Source organism: Prinia subflava, chromosome Z (assembly GCF_021018805.1).
Source record: "Prinia subflava isolate CZ2003 ecotype Zambia chromosome Z, Cam_Psub_1.2, whole genome shotgun sequence".
Lineage (NCBI taxonomy): Eukaryota > Metazoa > Chordata > Aves > Passeriformes > Cisticolidae > Prinia > Prinia subflava.
This window is the reverse complement of record NC_086283.1, coordinates 47,394,616-47,415,045: the sequence shown is the minus strand read 5'-3', so window position 1 is coordinate 47,415,045 and position 20,430 is coordinate 47,394,616. Positions and strand designations below refer to the sequence as shown.

General features: G+C 36.2%; 1 protein-coding gene across 1 annotated transcript in view; it reads left to right on the top strand.

Moving 5' to 3' along the window:
- Nucleotides 1–20,430, top strand: part of LOC134564177 (guanine nucleotide-binding protein G(q) subunit alpha-like) — a 119,587-nt gene that overhangs the window by 84,808 nt on the left and 14,349 nt on the right. The window contains exons 4-5 of the mRNA XM_063422870.1: nt 9,647–9,775; nt 10,698–10,827. Coding sequence (XP_063278940.1) covers nt 9,647–9,775; nt 10,698–10,827 — 259 coding nt within the window. The remainder of the gene's footprint in view (nt 1–9,646; nt 9,776–10,697; nt 10,828–20,430) is intronic.

Here is a 20,430-nt window from a genome sequence, read left to right as displayed (position 1 = left end):
CAGACAGCTGAGGGAAGTAGTGGAGTCACCACCTTAGAGCTGTTCAAGAAGCACTTGGTTGTTGTACTATGTGCTATGGTCTAAGTGACGAGGTGGTGATTGATAAGTGTTGGACTCAATGATGTTTGAGGTCTTTTGCAACCTAAACTATTCTCTTAGTACACACAGTCTTCTTCCTGTTACTTTATTGTCTCTTAATTACATTTCAGGTTTCTAATATGTCTCGTGGATCATAATACTTTCACTTTCTGCCATCTTTTGACCTGATCTGTCATTCTTTGTCATTGTTAGCTTCATTTTTTATACCCACTGCTTGTACTCTGGAAGAATGCATCCAATATATGTTAACTAGAAGAGGTGGAATAGTGTCTGTAAAAGAAAATTGTCTGCATGATGGGAATTGATTTGAACTTGTTGGAGGCTTAGGAAATACATTTTATTATCTTTCCCTACCGTTGGATGCTCTAAAGCTTCGGTGTTTGTGTTTTAAAATAAACTTTTAGACTTCTCTGTAGCAAAGTCAAGAGTACATGAAGTATATAGAGGTTATTTGCTTTCCATGTGCATTACTGGGTGACTTAGCCACTTAATTGTCGTCAAATTACTTCCCTTTAAGGTGCTGCCTCACAATGTGAGACAGATGTAAACTAAACATGGAGAATTACCTTTAGCAGTAGCTGTGAGATGAGATCATTCAGAATATACTATACCACCTAGACCTTAACCCAAATGTAAAATGTTACCAGTCAACAGTTGGATTGTATCATGCCTTTTCAAAGCCTAAGGAAAGGTGAGGCAATAGTCTTCTGTGTTAGAGAATTTGGATTGCAATTGAAATTTTTGAAGATTCATCACCGTTTTTCTTCAGTATGACACTAAGGGCTTACCATTCACAAACTAAATGTAGGAAGTGTCAAGACCTAGAAGGTGTCCCAGGGCCTCACGTGGCTTGTATTTTCAGTTTCATCTTTCTCTGGCCACGTGAAATTGAAGTATTTGGCCACTGTGTACCTCCACCCAAGGACTTTCTAGTTGCTGCACAAGTGCTGAGCGTATTTGTTCAGTTTTCCTTCCATAGCTAGGAAGGTTTTCTAACACTTAAGGTAATTAAATATAATTTTCCCCCTAGTGTGTTAGCTGTGCCGAAGGATATATATTGCACATTTTTTTGCTGTGTAATGTACTGCTTCATTGGCCGTATATGCCATGGCATTCTCATACATGTGTAGTCTTTCAGGCTTTTGTTTCTGCGTTTGCTGTCACCTTTAACAACCTGATTCCTGCAGTTGCACAGCTTTGCATATACTGTGAGCTGAGGTAGTTGGACAGTTAGTATAGAAATGCAGATTCCCATACTTTACTATGTAATAAGAGCTCAAGGGTGTGAACTTGAGGTTATTTATGTGTATCACTGATTTTTAACAAGAAAGAAAAAGATGAAACCTAGTGATGTCTGTTCTCGATTAAAGTACACCTTTTGTAAAACTGTTGCAATAGTTGTAAGGCTTTGGTCATCTAGTGATTTTTCTATGACAGTATTCCATTTGAATTTGAAGTATTTTCAAAACTTCCACTGAACAATTCATTTATACCTGTCAGCTGAAAATATCATCTTCCTTCTGTTGTACTCTCCTGAAATAGCTAGATTTCAGTGAAATTAGCACCTGTTACATAAATACAGTGTGCTTGGGAGCACACAGGGGTAAGATCAGCATATGAACCTTAAGTTTTTACTAACATAGTTTACTCCATTTCTTTGCATTGCCTTTAGCAATCTTTTTTTTTTATTTCATAAAGGAGTAGGGCACTCTTAGAGCATGATGGGTCTTGCAGAAGGAGTAATCGTGTCCAAAATTGTGACCTGCTATGCAGCTGAACTGATAGCAAATTCTAAACAACTGTCTAGGATATCTGTGTAGCAGTCATTAGATTGCTACATTGTGACAATGCCACATAGTCGTAATTTAAGAGATGCCTAAGTACATTATTGTTTAATAAACTGTTGATTGGTTCTTGCTTGCCTTCATTTGTAAAAATGTACCTGAAGGTCCTAAAGCTATACATGAGGGCAATTTGTGTTGTAGAATTCTAGATTCAGCTTTTGTGTATTCACAGTTTACACAGCCTTATGTAAGGTTTAGAGTAAGGTAGAAACAGCAAATAAAAATTGAAATCTGAATTTCAAAGATCAAGTACTAGCAGCAAAACCTTGCTAATCCTATCTTATGCCTTAGATATAGTCCCAAAATAAAAGCAATGTCTGAAGAAACATGGAACATGTGTACGAAAGTACTACTTTCCATAGAAAAACTGCAGGCTATGCAATAGAACATGGGAAATTCAGAAAGGGAAGTGGGACTGTGTAAAACAGTGTACAATATGTATGTCTTTCGGGATGCTTTTTTCATGCAGCACATGACATGTTCTTAATGACTGTATAATTTTTACACCACATTTTCTAAAAAGAAAAATTTGCATGAGCACTTGTTTATTTGGTGACTTGTCATTTTTAGCCTTTACTAAAGTTGGCTTTTAGTGATCTGGGAAATCGAGGAAGACAACTAGGTAGGATTTGGATGAAAAATGGGTAAAAACAACACTGTGCAAACTTCTACCTCTCTTTAATCTTAGGTTTATTTTGTTTACTGTAGATTAAGATGAGATAGTCCTAGAAACTGGTAATTTACCTCAACTCTTCATCAGTGGTGTAGAGTCTTAGATACACAAGCCTCTACAGAAGTTTTGAGAACATAGCCAGTACTTGTTTTGTACATTTAGTTTTGTACACTGGAAAATGATTCCATTTACTGGACTGCTGTGTGGTAGCATAGAGAACACTTATGTCAATTATTCTGGCAACTCTCTGAGGCACGAAAAATCTTGCTAAAGTAACCTTAGCATTTTGCATATGTGCTGCTGAAAGTCAAGCCAGTTGAATGTTTTCTCAAAGATGCGAAAAAAGAAAAGCTTTTGTTTTTCAGCACATGGTCAAGATTTGTTGCTAGGGTTTTTTAGGAGAGTGGCCTCATCAGCTGGCTTAAAGTTTTGCAGAACAAACTAAACACCTCCAACCCCAACCCAAAACCACACCAAACCCCAGCAATAGTATGGAGTATAGCTGCATCCCACTTCAGAACAGCCAGGCTCCAAAGGACAGAGATATATCAAATTTTATTAAATATCTTGCCTAATTATCCTTAGTCACAGACTTTGGTTAGGTTTCTATATCCTTGTGTACTGCCATTGTCTGTGTATGAAACAGCATTTGGAGAGGGTCATACCCATGAACTATCTTAATCTTGAGGAGAAGACCTTTTTTTGCATTAAACCTCAGAACTTTGGGGTTGAAAAGATGTAAATGTTTATGGTTACTATCATACAAAAATCTGTCTTGTCATTGAATGCAGGGAGAAAGCATTTGCATGAGAAATGTTGCTGGTAAGGCTTGCTTTTATACCTGTGGTTACAGTGAAATCACCAACAAACTTTTGTATTAAACAACAGCATTTGTAGAATTTCTTGAGGTTTGTCCCTTCCATGCTTCCTGCCCTCTAATTCTTCTCATAGAGATGTGTTGGCCAGTTGGGTGATAACAAATCATCTTTACTGGTTTTATAGTGACCTTTGTATCAGTGTCAATAATTGCTTCTTATCTCAACATGTTTGGTTTTATTTAGAGATTTACAACATCGTATTTCTGCTATGGTGCCAGTCAGATCCGTTCTCTTCAGCAGTGTGTTTCACAGGCACTCTGCTCTCCAGGGACTTCTGTGCTCAAAGTGTCTCAGACTCCTAAGCACAGGGTGTGATAGTGTGCTAGTTAATTCAGCACCTTGCTACATCAATTTTGCCTACTGAGTTTAGGAGAAGTTATTAGACAGTCGTGATGAGCAGACTAGTCTCATTTTTAACCTCAGAAAGGCAAATTATATTAGGGATGGATTGAAAGCCATACCCTTTCTACCTCTGTCTGCCCATGCCTTAGTGCCTGTGCCTGATCAATTAGGCTATACACTGAACATGGTTTAAGGTTACAGAAATTCAGCCTATGGATGTATTCCTTAGAAAATGCCTCTTTATCACCTAATTACTTGGAAAAATCGAACCTCAAAGATGCTGGTAAGTAGTAGCTCATAGCTGGAGGAGAGTGTTTCTTTGAAGTGTCTGCCCCATATTGAAGGTGCTCCAAAGATCTTAATTTCTGAAAGAAAATTCAAGTTAGTTTTGATGGTCTGTCTTCATTAGGTGATGAAAATCTAGGAAAATAAGACTCAGGATTGAGCTACCTGTTCATGGGGACTGGAGTCATACTCAATTTATTAAAGAACTGGTTAAAACTACTGTGGTCTGTTTATTAAGCCTAGGAGTCTCACTTCCTTGCTTGATTTCTATATAGGAAATACATGTAGCAAAATAGAGTCAGTCTACTCCCATAATCCTGTTCCTGCCCTTTATTTGGAAATCTGGACTGACAATACCTTTGACATGTGCTTTCTTTCAAGGGCATTATTAGCACCTCTATAACCTGGCAGCTTCTATGAAGCTGCCTGCAGGGTTGGATCTTGTCCAGGTTGCAGGTGATGTAAAAGTGCATTAAAAATAATTACTTTGCTCTTGGTACTGACTGGAAACGAAAGTCTTCCTCTGCTTCTGGTCAGCGTGCAGGTCACAGGCATGTTCCTAGATGCTGGCAGCTTGTCCTGACGTCAAGGGAGGTCCACTGCCAGCATCTCATTACATATTCATCACTTCAGTAGTGCACCTTCTGCCTGTCACTGTAGCAACCCCCTGGAAAAGTACCTCATCAGCCACTAAAATTCATTTTTATTAAAAATAATTACAGATATAATTAATTTTTGAAACTTGGTCTGTTCTATAAATTTACTCCGAACCATGTATTTTCCCATTTTCTTTCCTTTCTGTAATGCCTAGCTGAGTAGGCACTGTTTGGGTGAGAGGTCATATAGCTACCGTGGGACTCATCAAAGCAAGATTTCTTAATAGGTGGTAAAAATGAACTCTTGAGTACTGTGTAGCTGAGACCTAAATGTCTTTCACAATTGCTACTACCTGTACAACTGAATTTCTTGTGGTAAGGCTGGTGGTTGCTCACTGTTGCACTAGTCCTCAGGATGGCTTCCAGGGTATTTTTAACGCCCATATTTGTTAATATGACTTTAAAATTTTAAGCTAATAAACTGAAAAAATACCTGGTCTTGGCAATTATTGGCTGCTCTCCTTTTGGGTAAGATTGTAGGCTGTGTCAAGTCTTGGGATTTGTTTGCAAAAGTGCATGTGTAGCCGGTTATAGTATACACTGGAGAGTTAGGTGCATTGGTAAGAGTGATTGCAGTATTGGTTAATTCATTGGGCATCTACCCTAAAATATGCACACTGTGCATATCCCATAGGTGTTTAAATTTTTTTGTTGGTGTGTAGGATTTGTTTGTCCAGGAGGGCAATACAGTTGTCAGTACTTTAGGGCTGCATTAGCTAAGTGCTTTAGAACCACAGTGAATCAGTTTATTAGTAAGCAGATACATACAAAAGCCCATCAGAATATTAATTTTCATTTACTTCTTGTCCATCTGCTTTCAAAAACACAACACGCTTCACATAGCTGTGGGTTCACAAGTTCTCTTCTGGTTGCAGAGAAGCCAGTGGAGGAAACAACTCCACCCTGCTTTCCTGCTGGAGTTTATGGACTTGGCACATCCAGGACATATCTATCAAATAAACCATAATTGGAACAATTTCAGAAGTGTTTCTTCACTATTCCAAATAATTTTGACAGAAATGTGTTATCAAGCTATTGCACAAGTGAAAGAGCTGGCAGCTGGGGATGGGCAGAGGAGCAGCTAGGGTGGTCTGGAGGCAACAGAGTTGAAAGCAGAAGACAATTAACATTAGCTAGCACTTTTGGTGTTTTAATTTAAAGTTACTGCCTGATAGAGTAAAGTAAAAATAAATACATTACTAGTTTAATAAGCTATAGGGTGTTTAAAGGTTATATGTGCAATGCTGCACTTTTGAATTTCTTTAAACCCCAGCTTTCATGAGGGTAAAGAAAACAAAAGTTAAATATCCAATTATTTTAGTACAAGGAAGATTTGAAAGTATAAGTCTTATTGTGACAGTAAATAAACTGTGGTAAGACAAATAATAAATTTGCAGTGTTACAGGAACAGAGTAGTAGTATGTGAAAAAGGTGTGTGCTGTTAGTATGTCTTCTAATATTAATTGTATTCTAGTTGTCTTTTCTTTTTATGTAGTCAGTTGCTTTCACTTACGTATTCCCTCTCAGCCTTTTGATATAGTGACTCAGCTCAACAACCAGTTGTTCACAATAGTCAGACTGTTACTCCACCCCTTCTAATGCAATGCAAAAGTCCCTTCTTGTGCTCCATAAAGAGAAAATGCCTTGGGTTTTGTATGTACTGTGGATGTGGAGATGAAGTGTTTTGCAATTAATACACAAGTTATGATAATATATTGAGTTTATGTGTGTTGATTTGCTCTCATTGGTTTTTTAGGAAGATTGCATCTGCATGAAAAGAGACATTTTATTTCTGTCATATATCAAAAGTGTTCAGACAATGATACAAAACTGCATAAAATGGAAAGTCTGATGTCAGTCCCAATGATAGGTGTTCTTACTTAACAGAAATATAGGTTTTTAAAAATTCTTTTATTTTAGAGCTTATGTGAATTTTAAAAGAGACTTGCAGCATTTTTGGTGATTTTAGGATATCTTGAAGGTAACTTCATATCTTCAATTGGTAACAGGAGGTGTAATTGTCTGCAGAACTGTCAGTAGCAGAAAATACCTGTTCTGGGGAAGAAAACCCCACAAATTGAAATTAAAACCATTTTTTTCTGTGTAGGAAGAATTTCATTGACAATTTGCTGTATGGTCACAGCATTAAAATAGCGACGATAAAAGACTTCAAGTTGTACAACAAAGACCTGGGATATTTTCATTTAAATAAATTGATACAATAATACATTGATTTATTAAGTGTTAAGTTAGAATAAAAAGTGGTAGGTGCTAAATATTACTGGAAAACAAAACAAAAAAAAAAGGCAGGATATATCCTAAATGGCTTTTGTTAGCCCGTGGATTCTGATTCTGATTGTCAAAAATATTGTCTTTTTAAGGATTTTAGTGCATCCCTCCAATTTTTTTTTTCTATGAGATATTCCTACTGATTTTGACACTAATTGCTTGATTCTGGGTTTGAATGCATGATTCAGGACAGTTTGTAGAGAGCCCAACACTCTTTAATTTACTAAGTGAAGAAATCCAAGGAATTAAGTAAAACTCCATAAGGATACATAAGGACTCTTCTGTGGACTGTGTAGACTCTGCAGGGGGCTACAGGTGAAATGAGTGAAAAGATAGTGACCTGAGTTTGGTTACTAAGTGGGCAGAACTTGAGCATAAAGGATGAGGACAAGGGAAAGTTAAGTATTTTTTAAGGATAAAGTAATGTTTCTGAAACTTCAGACAAAAAAACCCACAAAACTTCATCTGTTCGTTTATTGATTTCTAGAAACGCAAGTGAGACAAGTTCATAGTATTTTTTGCTTTGTCACCTTTCTAAAATCAGCCAGATGTGCATTACCAGATACCTTAGTAACATGTCCACTGTGCAGAGATGCAATAACCAGGCTCGCCTTGGAGACCACAGCTAAAGCTTGCCAGAGGAATGCAACAAGGCAATTGTGTAAATTGGCCACCTGCCAATTTTTTCAGTTCAAATTCTCTCGCTCTTAGGAATACCACTGTAGCATGTAATGACTGGCAGTGCTTTTTTACGTCCTTCCAAAATTTCATCACAAAATAAAACCAATTCTTCTGTGAGAGGGAGGGAATAAGAATCTAGTTTGGGGTCTGTGACTTTCTTACGGCGATGGTTATGGATTTCATTCTTCTGGTTTTTTTGGGGTTTTTTCCTTTTTTTCTTTTTTTTTTTTTTTTCTTTTTTTTTTTCTTTTTTTTTTCCTTTTTCACCAACAAATTGATGATGAGCTTGTTCCTGCTGCTTTTTGTGTTAAAAAACCCTGAGGGCAGATCCAGTGCTCAGACTCCAAAGCCTTTTTCTCACTGCCAGAAGCCAATTAGCATTCTCAGAAAATATTTTCAAACTAGTACCTTCTGGCTTACCTGACATACAGTGTTCAATACATCTTTCTCCCATTGGTATTTACTACTGAATTGATACTCCATTAATAAAGTCATAGCGAAGGAAATTTGATAATTTTATAATTGAGCCAGTAATAATTTGGCACTTCCCCAAAGCTAACAAGTTCCTCTGCATTTTTACTGTAAGATAGAAGATAAACTTCTTTGTTTCTGCCATTGTTCAGGATAACTTCTCACTATTTTACTAAAAAGTAATTCAGAACATCTAGAAGTCTGATTATTTCTTGTGTGGGTTTATTTAAAAAGAATGACTTCACTAATAACTACAGGGAAAAGAACAGAAATTGGTGACACTTCATCATTATTTAATAAATTGCAAGACCATTGCTCTCATCCCCTAGAAAGAATGAGAGAATGCATACATCAGTTTATCTTCTCAGTGGCTGTGGGTTGTCTGCTGTGAACTAGCCAAATGTCAAGAACCTGGTTTCTTGTGGCAGTCTTTCTGCCACATGTCTGCCATGGGGAGAGTGTAACATTCCTGGTGCACTGACTTCATGAGATGTCCAGCTCCTGGTCACACACATGGGTACATTCTTTTTTTTTGGAGGATGTTTTTTGTGAAGCTAATTAAAACTTCCAGTACACTGGTGCTTTATGGTTGAAACTCGCCATTAACCAAGAAGCAGAATAGTTCTATGTTGTAGTTACTGAACCTTTAAAGCAATTTTATAGCAGTTTTGGGTTATATGCTAGCCAACAAAAAGGAGTGTTTTCACTCCTAGTGTTTTCACAGGAGTGTCTTTCAAGTACTGCAGGCTTATCAACCTAATCAGAAGTTTCAGTGAATGCAGGACTTCAGGTGCCAGAGATCCCACAAATTAGGTTGTGCTGCCTTCTGGTAACAAGATCTGGAGAATAATTGTCAGTGGTGGGGCTTTTCTATTTTCAGTTTAGTCTCAAAACAGTGCTCTTTCTCCTCCTGTCATTTTATAACTGGTAATGGTCTATTACCAGTTATACCAGACTGCTATAGATTGCTAGCTATTCTATAGCAGTCCATTGTTCTTTGGAAGTTAAGTTTATCCGGGTGTGTGTATGTAGGCACTACAGACTGGATATCAGTAAGAAATACGTTACACACTCAAAGCAATTTTATATTTTTCACACTTTGTATAATACTATGTCTATAAATTTCCTAAAATTATGTAATTGACAACTTTGGTGAACTTACATGTGAAAGCCAAGCAAAGTTGTATGGGAAAAAAACCATAATAATTATGCTGCCTTTCTTGGAGAAATAGCTTGAACTTACGTAAGTGGAGATGGAATACATTTTAATATTTTGTCCCCTCTTTTCTGCCGATAATGCTTTTTTTTTTTCTGTTGTACTTCTCCCTACCCCACAGCCCATTTCCTTCCCAAGTTTTCCTTTCTCTTTTCCTCAGTGGGATGATAGTGTCACTGTCTAGCATTCCTGTTGTTTCTCCCTGTTCATAGCTATCTTAATGACTTGGACCGCATAGCAGATTCCACCTATCTGCCAACCCAGCAGGATGTGCTCAGAGTTCGAGTCCCAACAACAGGGATCATTGAATATCCATTCGACTTACAAAGTGTCATTTTCAGGTAGGAAAAAAAGTTTTAGCGCCCACTTGCTTTGTTTCCTTTTGCATTAGCAATGCCAAGTAAGGATATTGGATTAAAGTACATAAAAAGCAACTATTCTGTTTCTAAAATTTGAGCTTGGTCAATTTATCTTCCTGTAATTGTCCACATATATTTAGGAGCTCATGTTAAAGATGTCAGAAGAATCAAAACCAATTAGGTTTGTTATTTTTGAGAGCAGTTTTTACTGATCAGAATATCTACAATTCATCTTTTCAGTAATATGTATCAAAGTTTCACTATGCATAATAATCTGACAATAGAACTATATGTCCTTGTGATTCATGTAAATTATGGAATAAAAGGTTACCATTTGTGTAGTTGATTTTTAGAGAGATATCACCCTACTTTGGTGCAAGTACAGTTGTTTGACTATGGAATTGTAATTACAAGTTAGATACTCGGGTTATGAAGTGGGAATACACTGCAAGCAAACATGAGTTTTGACTTTGGCTATCAAAACCTTTAGTAGATAAATACTGTTTTCTATTTGTCTGCTTAAAATGGGGCAGCTTTAACAAGTTGTGGATTTTGATTATGATGTTTGGGGCAGGGAAATGTTGTCCACTCTTTGTTTTATGTCTATTGCTGAATACATGGGGCATACATTGCCATATTATTGCACATGAGACCTTTATATCTCATAATTCTGAGGGGTTTGAGATTCACAACAGTTCAAATACAGAAAACCCATCAGACTTAAAGTAAAAATGATTAATTGTCTGCTTGTGGCAGATTCTATTAAATATCAGTGGAAAAAGAAATCATTAAGAAAACCAAACCAAATATGTTTTTAACTAAATCCTTGGATTTTGTTATGTTTGTGGTTGGGTGTTTATCTGTTAAGGTGTTTATGAAGTTGCTGTGGTTGTTAATTTTGCAGAATGGTGGATGTAGGAGGCCAGCGATCAGAAAGAAGAAAATGGATACATTGCTTTGAAAATGTCACATCTATCATGTTCCTAGTAGCACTTAGTGAATATGATCAAGTGCTTGTGGAATCAGATAATGAGGTAAGCAATGGTCAACAAAACCCATGAGTTCAGAAAGAAATAGTTTTGCCAGTGCATTCCCAGGTGTTTTCTAAATGCATGTCCAAGCAATCATGCAAAACTAGCACCCAGGGGAGTGAGAAGCACTTCAGGAATCAAAGGGGAGGAAGGGTTCAGTCTTCAAGTAGGGCTAAGCTGATCTGCTCCATGAAGAAGTCAAAGTCTCTGTTTTGTGTTGAAGATGAATATAGTTGAATATAGAGAATATATTTGTTCAGTTATTGTTATGAGCAAAGACACAATAATAGGTGCTGTAAATGAAGACAAAATTTATAGATTCCTAAGGAACAGACCCTAGGGTAGTAAACTCCATTCCTTTGACTTAAAGCCCAAGCTGTATATTGTATTTTTATTTCAAAAAAACAAGAGAAGTCAGAAAGTGGGTAGGCTGAGGTTCAACGCACACTATCTGTTATTTGGAATACAGTTTTGAATGAAGACTAAGGATGATTTTTTTATGTTGAAGGTGTTTTGTCTCTCCTGAGGACTCTTCTAAGTTGGTCATCAAACTTTCATGAATTTTACTCATTAGCACTGTCCTGTGCAAATCTTTCAGCACGTATTTTAAAAAGTTAGATGAAAAAAAGAACAACATTTGACAATATCTTCTTCATGGCTGCATACAAGTTGCACTCTTTAAGACAATGGTTGACGTACAGTAAAACAGATATCCCTGGACAATCACATTTTGTATGTTGAACTTTCTTTGGGATTAATTTTTTTAAAAAGCCTTGGAACTCTGGAAACTTTTGCATTTATAGTGTTTTCATAAAACAAAATTATTATTATGTTAATTGTATAATTATCTGTGTCATTCAAAGCTGAATTTCCAGAAATTATGATGTGGTCTGTACCAGCTTCATCTCCTCTGTAATTTTGAAGCTAGAGACGTATAGTTAAAAAAGAGAAATCTGTCAGACTTGGTTTAAGTCAAACTGGAAATGTCTGGTTCTATCTTTTTCTGTTTGCATTATTCTTTTGTAGCCACAAAGTCAACACACAAATACTAAGCATTTTAATTACACAAATCAAAGCAAAATTTTTGGAAATTTCATAAAGAAAAATTAGTTATGATAATTTTCAAATACTATTCTAACTATCCAAAATAAGCTTCATGAAAGTCCAAACCTTCTTGCAGGTGGTTTTTACACCTCACTACTGAACTATTTATGCTTCTTTTTAACAACAGAGGAAAACTTCTGAAGCTTTTTGACTTTCACTTTTAAATATATTCATGACTTTAATTCAAACCAGTTTTTGTTTTCCAGTAATACTTACATAGCCTAGTAGACTTTCCAGCATACTTAGGCCTGTGTTACTCTTAACTCTGGAAAGGATTCAGACAGTCTTAGAGCTGAGCACCAATGTAGGCAGCTTAAGTTTTCAGCAAACTTGTAGCATGTCTGTCTAGATTTTGTTGGTATGCCAGGACATTGCCTTCTTCCCTTCTTTTTCTCTCCCCTGTATCTCTAAACATTGCACTCTCAGAATTAATGGAAGAATATGTTCATTTATTCCACATAAAGCAAAGCATAGTTTGTCTGAATGTGGGTGTGGCAGAAATACAGCTTTAAATGTGTTTGTTGACACCTTGAACTAAGAAATTCAACCTGCAAAGATATTTTTGTTTTTCACTGGGGTCTGACAACCTCAGGAAGGAAGACAGTGATTTAACATGAAGACTTTGGTAACCATCGAAGAGATACTTTTCATACTTAGCTTTAAATTGTGGAGCAGTACTGCAATTTTAGCACCAAAGTGAAGGGAGTGTGTGTGAATGCTCTACTTTATTAATATGTATGCCATCAGTGTGATACTAGGATAGAATCTAATCTTTGGTCTGTGCGTCTCATATTGAAATTAAAATATCTGAGTTGACAATTTACAGTGTTCTGCTATTTCCTTTTCCTTGCTTTCATGGCCTGATTAAACTATGATTTTTGTAAGGTGGCCTACTTTCTTTTTTCTAATTAGTCCACTGTATATTGCCTGAAGTCTCATTTCCTGTAGTACATTTTTGCAAGGAAAAGTGTAGTGTTTAATTGTCCGTGTCATCCTTTTTAGTTAATACAATTTTTCATTAATATCATTTTCATGAGTACATAGCAGTCTTTAAAAGTACCATTTTCTGTTTGGGAGGGGGCATGATGGGGGGTGGTAGTACTTATATGACCTTCCTCATTAGGAAATAAATACTCTTGATTTTTATTTCAAAATATAGTGCCTGATGGATGATCAGTTGTAAACTTGTTTCTTTTCTTGTTTACCTTATCCAAGAGAAATATATTTGGATTATATATCAGATGAGGTTACAGTTAATTGGTAGTCTTTGTTAGTGTCTCTCCCTGGATATATGTGAGATGGAACTGGGAACTGTTTCTATTTTCATGCCCTTGAAGGAGTTAAGAATTAAAAGTTAGTTGGAATATAACTCTTGTATAAGGGGACATACATAGAAAATAAGATAAGAGTTCAGACTGCCTGTTATTCAGAGACATGTGCAGGATGACTTCTAAGTGACACATCCATGAAATTGCACTCCTATGACAAATGTCTGAAGAGCTGGGAGCTTCAGTCCTGAAGATAAGTGTGCCTGGCTGTCCAACTGTATTTTAGCTATGGTTTCCTCTAACAGGCGAGTCTCAGACTCAAATGGCATCTCTTTTAAGTGTACATCTAGATTGTACATAACTTGATTCTGGTGCATAAACACAAAATGGGAAGAGTCAGTAAGGATGGCATATTTTATCAATCCTGCAAACATTTCAGTTGATGTACAGTCATGAAATACTTCTGACAAACACAAAGGAGAGATAGCTAACTGTTCCAAATTCTGCCCTTAATAAAATAGAAAGTCTGTCTAGGAAAATGAGGACAAAATTTGAACCAGAGGATATAATATACTAATTACATTAATGGTACTGTAAATTAAGTAAATATTCCATCAGTCTTGTGTGATGTGACAAAGGACAACATGTTATAAGTTAAATTATTAGATGTTGGACCTTTTCAGTTTTTCAGAAAACTCAGTAGGATTAGAGGTGAGATGAAAAATGAAGGAATCAGCTCTCTTTTAAATGGTTTTATGATATGTGTTGAGAGTCATGCTCTGTCTCTGAATCATGCCAGCAATTTTGGAGAAACTGGCAGTTTTATCAAATGGCACAGTTTAGAACTTTTTCTTACATTTAAAGTCAACTTCATTTTTAAAAAAATAAAGGGTTTTTTTTAGATTTTCAGGATATGCTGCATTTGAATATATATTAGAGTTATCTCCTTTCAGCATATCAAATCTCAGCATTTAAGTGCAATGGTTAAAAAAATTAGTTCCAGCTTTGTAAGAGAACCATAACCACTTGCAGTTATGGAAAAAGTAGAGACACAACAGTACATCTGTAAAATAGAGTTCCTTAAAAAAGAGGTTTTCATTATCTTTGCACACCTAGTACTTAGAAACAGCAAAATAGAGAACCGTGTTTTTTGAAGCTTGTTGGTGCTTTAACATATTTATTGGTGCACTAAAAGTCTTAAGATATATAAGATTTCATATAGTTTTTATAGCTCTCTGGTGGTTATGCATATGTGTTTATTTTTCTAGGGTTCTCAGAGCAAAACCAGAAAAGAACACAATTTCCTCATTTCAGCTAACTTAATTAAGTAATAGGCTAAGTGAAAATTTTAAAATTTCTAAACTATCAAAAAGTAAATTGTCTTTCCTGAGGTATTTTCAGAGACTGCAAAGCAACAGTGGCATTGCACAGCATGAAGTACACACTGATAAAAGATGATGTTTATATGTAAGTCATTATGAGTATTCTTAACTTTGCACTAAATATCTTGGGGGAAAATGCCAGTTTCGATTGTTCTCACCATGGAATTTTTCTTAAAACAGGAGCACCTTCCCTTCCCTTTTATCATCAGACTGTCACTCAATTTTCATTAAAGTTTTATTTTAAGTACCATCTACTTATAATCCATGTATTTACAGGTTTGATCCCAGATTACAGTTCTTGTGGAAAAGGATTGTAATGTGTGAAGCAGGCAGGAATGGCTTAAGAATTCTTAAGATTTTAAAATAATAGGAAAATTGATTTTTTTGGCTTAAGAAATCCTAGACACATTATCCTATAGATCTTTTCCAACCTAAGCCATTCTATAATTCTGCGCCTTCAAACTGTATCTAATACTGCCATTACTGCCTGTCTGTTCTCCTTTCACGTATATTAAGGTGTTTTCCAGGATCTGTCTCTCCTGAGAGCTTGGCAAATGCTGTATTGCTCAATGGACATTTAAAAAAATTATGCCATAAAGGTAATTCCTCCAACTTTTGTCCACTGGCTTTCCCTTCTTTACAATATGGTTTGTCTTCTTTAAGGACCTGCATCATCTAACCTGAAATTATAACTAGATTGAAATTTTCTTCCACTCGTGATCAGTCCTTTTCAAAGTATTCTAACATAGATTTTTGCATGAGGTACAGTTCTCTTCATTCTGAACTGAAGGAGCTCCTCAGGAACTTGTCTAAACCTGCTCCATTGCGCTGCAATGTGACATGCAGTCATGTAGGAGCCAACTGTGAAGGCTGCTGCTTGCACTGGTTGAGAATTCTGCTGCTGTAACCTAATGCTCTCTCTTTCTGTGTTCCTGTTGTCTTACAGCTTTTTATCCTGTGTTCACAGACTTCCAAAGCAGTGTCTGTTACTTAAAACGTGCAGCTATGATCCCCCATCAAGTCTTCTAGGTTTCTGAAATGTAGAATAGCAGGTTCATTTACCAGTACCAGATGTTTACATGGCACTAGCAGTAGGAAGGAGTAATTTTGTAGTTTGAGATGTGAACAGAGCCAGTAGGTCTGGAGGTGGCTTGAGCAACATTTCCAATAGCCATTACACATATCTTTCAGGCATTCAAGGGGTCTCAGACAACCTAGAACATCTATATCTCTGGAACACAATAGTTGAAAAGAGGAAGGGACCATCTGACTGAGTCTCTTATGGAGCCAGCATGGAGCTAAATACTCCAGGAAGAAAGTTGCTCTTGAAAATGTTTTGTTCAAAACACTAGCAACAGAGGATCATTAAAGTGACTTAATGGTCTGTAAATACAGTGGCCATCAGTAAAACTGTTTGTGATTTGGTGTTGCTGTATCATGAGGGCTGAAAGCCGAATTGTTTGTTCAGAGCGCTAGGCTCTCCATCCTGAAGAGAGATGTTCAGACATTTACTGAACACAGCTATGAGTAAAATGATACGATGACTAAGTTTTTCCTGCTGGGAGCAAGGATTTGTACCTGGTGACTTCCATGTAAAGATCCACTCCAATATAATTTCTTTTTTGCTTCTAGAAAAAACATTGTATGACATGTGAAAGGAGGAGTTTTTCTTTGTTTCCTTGGAGAGCATCTTTGTAGTCATGTCAAGGTTTTTTCATTGCTTCTTCACTACCCCTGAAGAATCCTACTTTGACAGTGGATATCTGCATTAATGTAGTTAGTTTCACAATACTTAATATACATTGAAGAACTGTCTTGCAGTTTTATCAGATGAAGGCAGAACAAGATATTAAGAAAATTATGGCTTCAGTATCTCAACCACAACTACAAATTGAAACTGAACAAACTTTGTAGAGTGGTTTTCTGCAATGTTTTTGTGCTTCAAGTAACTGAATAAAAGCACTGTTCTTTTGATGGAAAATTTTGTTGTTTGTAGATTGCCCCACAGAGAAAGGATCAATGTTGCTTAGTTTGTTAAAAAATATTCCAGTTAAAGCCCAATTTATTAAAATAGTTACATGAAGCTCAGGATAGGTATTTTTACTGCTAGCTCATTTGTGTTTATGCAGGTATGGTGATGCAGGCACACATGCTTACATTTTGAATCAGAACAAAAGTGTGTCTGCAAAACAGATGAGCCTAGATGGAACTTGGGTTCATTTGTGTAATACGTTAACAGGTGACAAATTGGTACAGTGTTCCAGTCACACTATTTTGATGCAGGCAGAAATAAGAAATGGCATGAGGCTGCACAGTTCAGAGTGTGTTTACTCTTCAAAGAGGCAGTTATCTGAACAATGTGTTTCATTTTTTCATCAGAACTCTCATGCTGTTCTCATCTGAGCGTGCTCCCACTTCTCTTCCAGCACTACCTTTCTTATTCACAGGCTAGTTGTACGTGGCTTAGCGTGAAGGCTGAAAGAAAACAATTCTGAGATCAGAGGACTTCTGTCTTTCTACATCATAAATAAATGTAATGTTTCAGTTGACTGGTTTTTTTCAACAGCCAGTAATCCAGAACAATTGAGCATATGGCACAGGCACAATACAAACTCCCAGTTAGACCTAAAAGCCTCAAATTGTCTTCATACTAATTTATTTATTTATTTTTCCCCATGGGAAATCAAATCTCCAGAACTGATTACTTATTTGGGAACTTGAGAAAATAGCACATTAACTACCTATGCCAAACTCATTGTGGGATATATTGTATCTGTTCGTACCTGTCAACACAAATGCATATTTATTTTTGGCTTGTGGATAAAGAACCTTTTGAATGTAAGCTATCAGTGTTGAGAAAGATTTGCATTAGGAAGAGTCAGAGCCTTTCTCTCTTTTGTTGAAGTGGGTCGTTCATAATGGAAATGGGGGCTTGGATGATCATGAACCAGCATAGAGAGGCTGCTAAAAATTCAGCTTGTAAATGTTGCTACTGGCAAAGATGTGACTGCGGTTTTTGTTTTTTTTTCCTCTCTTTGTTTTTGCTCAATAACCAGTGGCAGAACTGTCCAGAAAAGAGCTTTTTTTTCAGGGACAATTTGATTTTAAAATATTTTCACTCATTTTTCTCAAGCGTAGGTATTAAAAAAATAGCCAATTCTGGCAAAAATATTTTATCATGAAAAATAATTTAAGACCCATTTTTGCATTTGAAAAATACTTGACAGCAGTACTTGAACTGCATTTTAAGACTACTTCATAGACCATTTTTGGTTTGGACAGTATTTTTGGTTTTTGATGGTTGGTGAACATGTTGATTTCATGGATGTCAGCTGTCACTTGCTTCATCTGTGTCTCTGCTGGATACATAACATTGCCGTGTATTTTCAAGTGCAGTGCTGCAAATCTAGTTCGTTGGAAAGCTGAGAGTTCTTCTTCCGGGTGATTTAAAAATACAGTTCTTACCTGCAGAGATGTCTTCCCAATCCTCTACCAAAAGCTTTTTTTTTCAGGCTAGTTTGTGGAGAGATTGAAGACAGTGAACAAAATAAAGTAATTACTCCTGAGCTCTGTTTGAAATGGCCTCTGACTGCATTTGTATTACTCATCAAAGTATTTGTACAACCATTGCAGTTTTTACTTAGATAACCAGTTACAGCTGTAGAGCTACAAGATTATAGTTCGTACTGGTGGCAAAAATGCAAAGAACTTCCAATTTTTATACTGTATTTACTTTTTTACATAGTGGAGGAATCTGCACTTACCTACCACTTCCTCATTTCCTCTGCTGTTTCCGAGCTTTTGCATAGCAGCTTCATTAATTGTTTAGCCAAGAAATACACTGCAGGCCTTTCTGTATAGCTTGAAATTGCTTCTGTGAAAATAATTGCTGAAAGTCTTAGTTGGATAATGGAGACATTCCAAGTTAATATAGAGTTGTACATAAAAAGCATTCATAATGAAAGGTTTTGTCAACCAAAATAATAGTCCATTACAGTGACACTAACCTTCTGAAATATTAACCTCTGCTTTTTCTAAAGCTGTCTTGCGTCAGTATCTCATTTTCTACAGTTACTATCTCTGAATGCCCTCTGACTCAAAAAGCATTTTTGCCAGCATACATAGACAGAACAAGTTGTTCACTAAAGAATGCATATTTGTTTACTTTCTTGCCACCTTCTCTCTCACTGTATTCCAACAAAACGTAGTTCCTCAGAATCTGTGCAATCCTAATTTTTTAACAGACATTGCTTAAATCATTAACAGTTTTTTTAAGAGAAAAGTAATTACTACATTTTTCGTTCAGTATGTGAGTTACAGTACGCCCACTAGGTGACACTCTTGGTAATCATTAGGACAGTAATGGGTGAAACTCCACTAGTGCTTCTCTGTTGCTTCAGATTATTATTTTACTAAGTGTTTTCTGTCAACACACTGCTTGTTAGCTGGGAAATGTTTTCTCTTCACTGGGTGCCAGCTGATACAGCTCTTAAATGCTAGTTTAGCACTCTTGCAGGTATTCTTCAGGATTTGACAATTGAGTGCTTATAAATTATCTCAGTTTTGTTATTTCTCTAATTGCAGGAGTAATTACATTTTTCAGAGCAACAGATAGTAAAGAGAATTTTATTATTTACATCCAAACTAAAAACCCATCATTTTAAGGTACATCTAAAAACAAAATTGGAAGGAAGTATACTACTTTGTAATCCGTTAAAATTTGAGGAAGAGTAGGTTTGCATGTGGATAAAAGTGTGGGAAAGCATGGTTTATGCTTCTGATTGTATTTGTGTTAATGTTTAACAGTTGTAGAAAAACTTTCCAGCATAAAATCTTTTATATGTAAATATGTTTATATGTATCTTTAGATGTACATGATAGAAAGAAATTCCATTTTATTTTTGTTTCATAAGAATGTGTTTCTAGTCATAAAATTGGACAGTCCTGTGATTCATTCATAAGTACAGTGTTTTTTCTTGATAGTTATTGAAATATTAGGATAAATTTGTCCAAGATTATGTAACCTGTTTATAGTTAACAATTTCACTACTGGAGTATATCTGCTGTATTTCTTACTGTTTCATAATTATATTTTTACACTGGATGAGCAACTCTGTCAGGTTGTATGGAAGACGGAGAATTTTACGCTGACATCTGTATATCCTAACAAGAAAAATAGAGGGACAGCTGGTGATACCAATACATTTTTATGCAATTTGGGATTGACTGCAGACAAAAGCTAAGCAGAGAAGTTGCCCAGCCCAGCAGATCTTTTAGAGATGGTGAAAAAAGTAATCCTGCTGCACATTTTCCATGTGCCAAGCCAGGGAGGCAATGATGAGCTATTGCTGCTGTTGAACAGGGATTGATGTTGAAGGTTGGCTTCACTGCTGACGTTGGCTGTCAGCTACTGAGAAAGCCTTGAGCCAGATCCAGCTGCACATTTCTGTATGTTACTTATTCAAGTTTCTATCTGCAGCATTTTTTGTTGAAGCTGAAATAAAATTATTCTGGAAACAGTTTGATGAAATAGATCTTCATGTTGCATCTGACAGAAGGTCAAACCCTCAATGCTAGAGTCTTCCTATACTCCTTGTAATCCTATCCCTACTTCAGTAAAAATACTGTACCATGAAACCATCTTTTACACAAGAAATAGTGCATCCTGTTAAAGAAAAGGTTTTTTCCGAACAGTAGTTCAACCATATCATCTTGTGATTAAAAATATTATGGCATATATATTTAATAAAAGAGTGAGCATGCAAAGGAGTGAGTTATCATTAGAAACAGAAAACCATTTTAAGACAAATTTTAGAGCATAATAAGCAGTATTGTTGGAGGAATTAACTCTG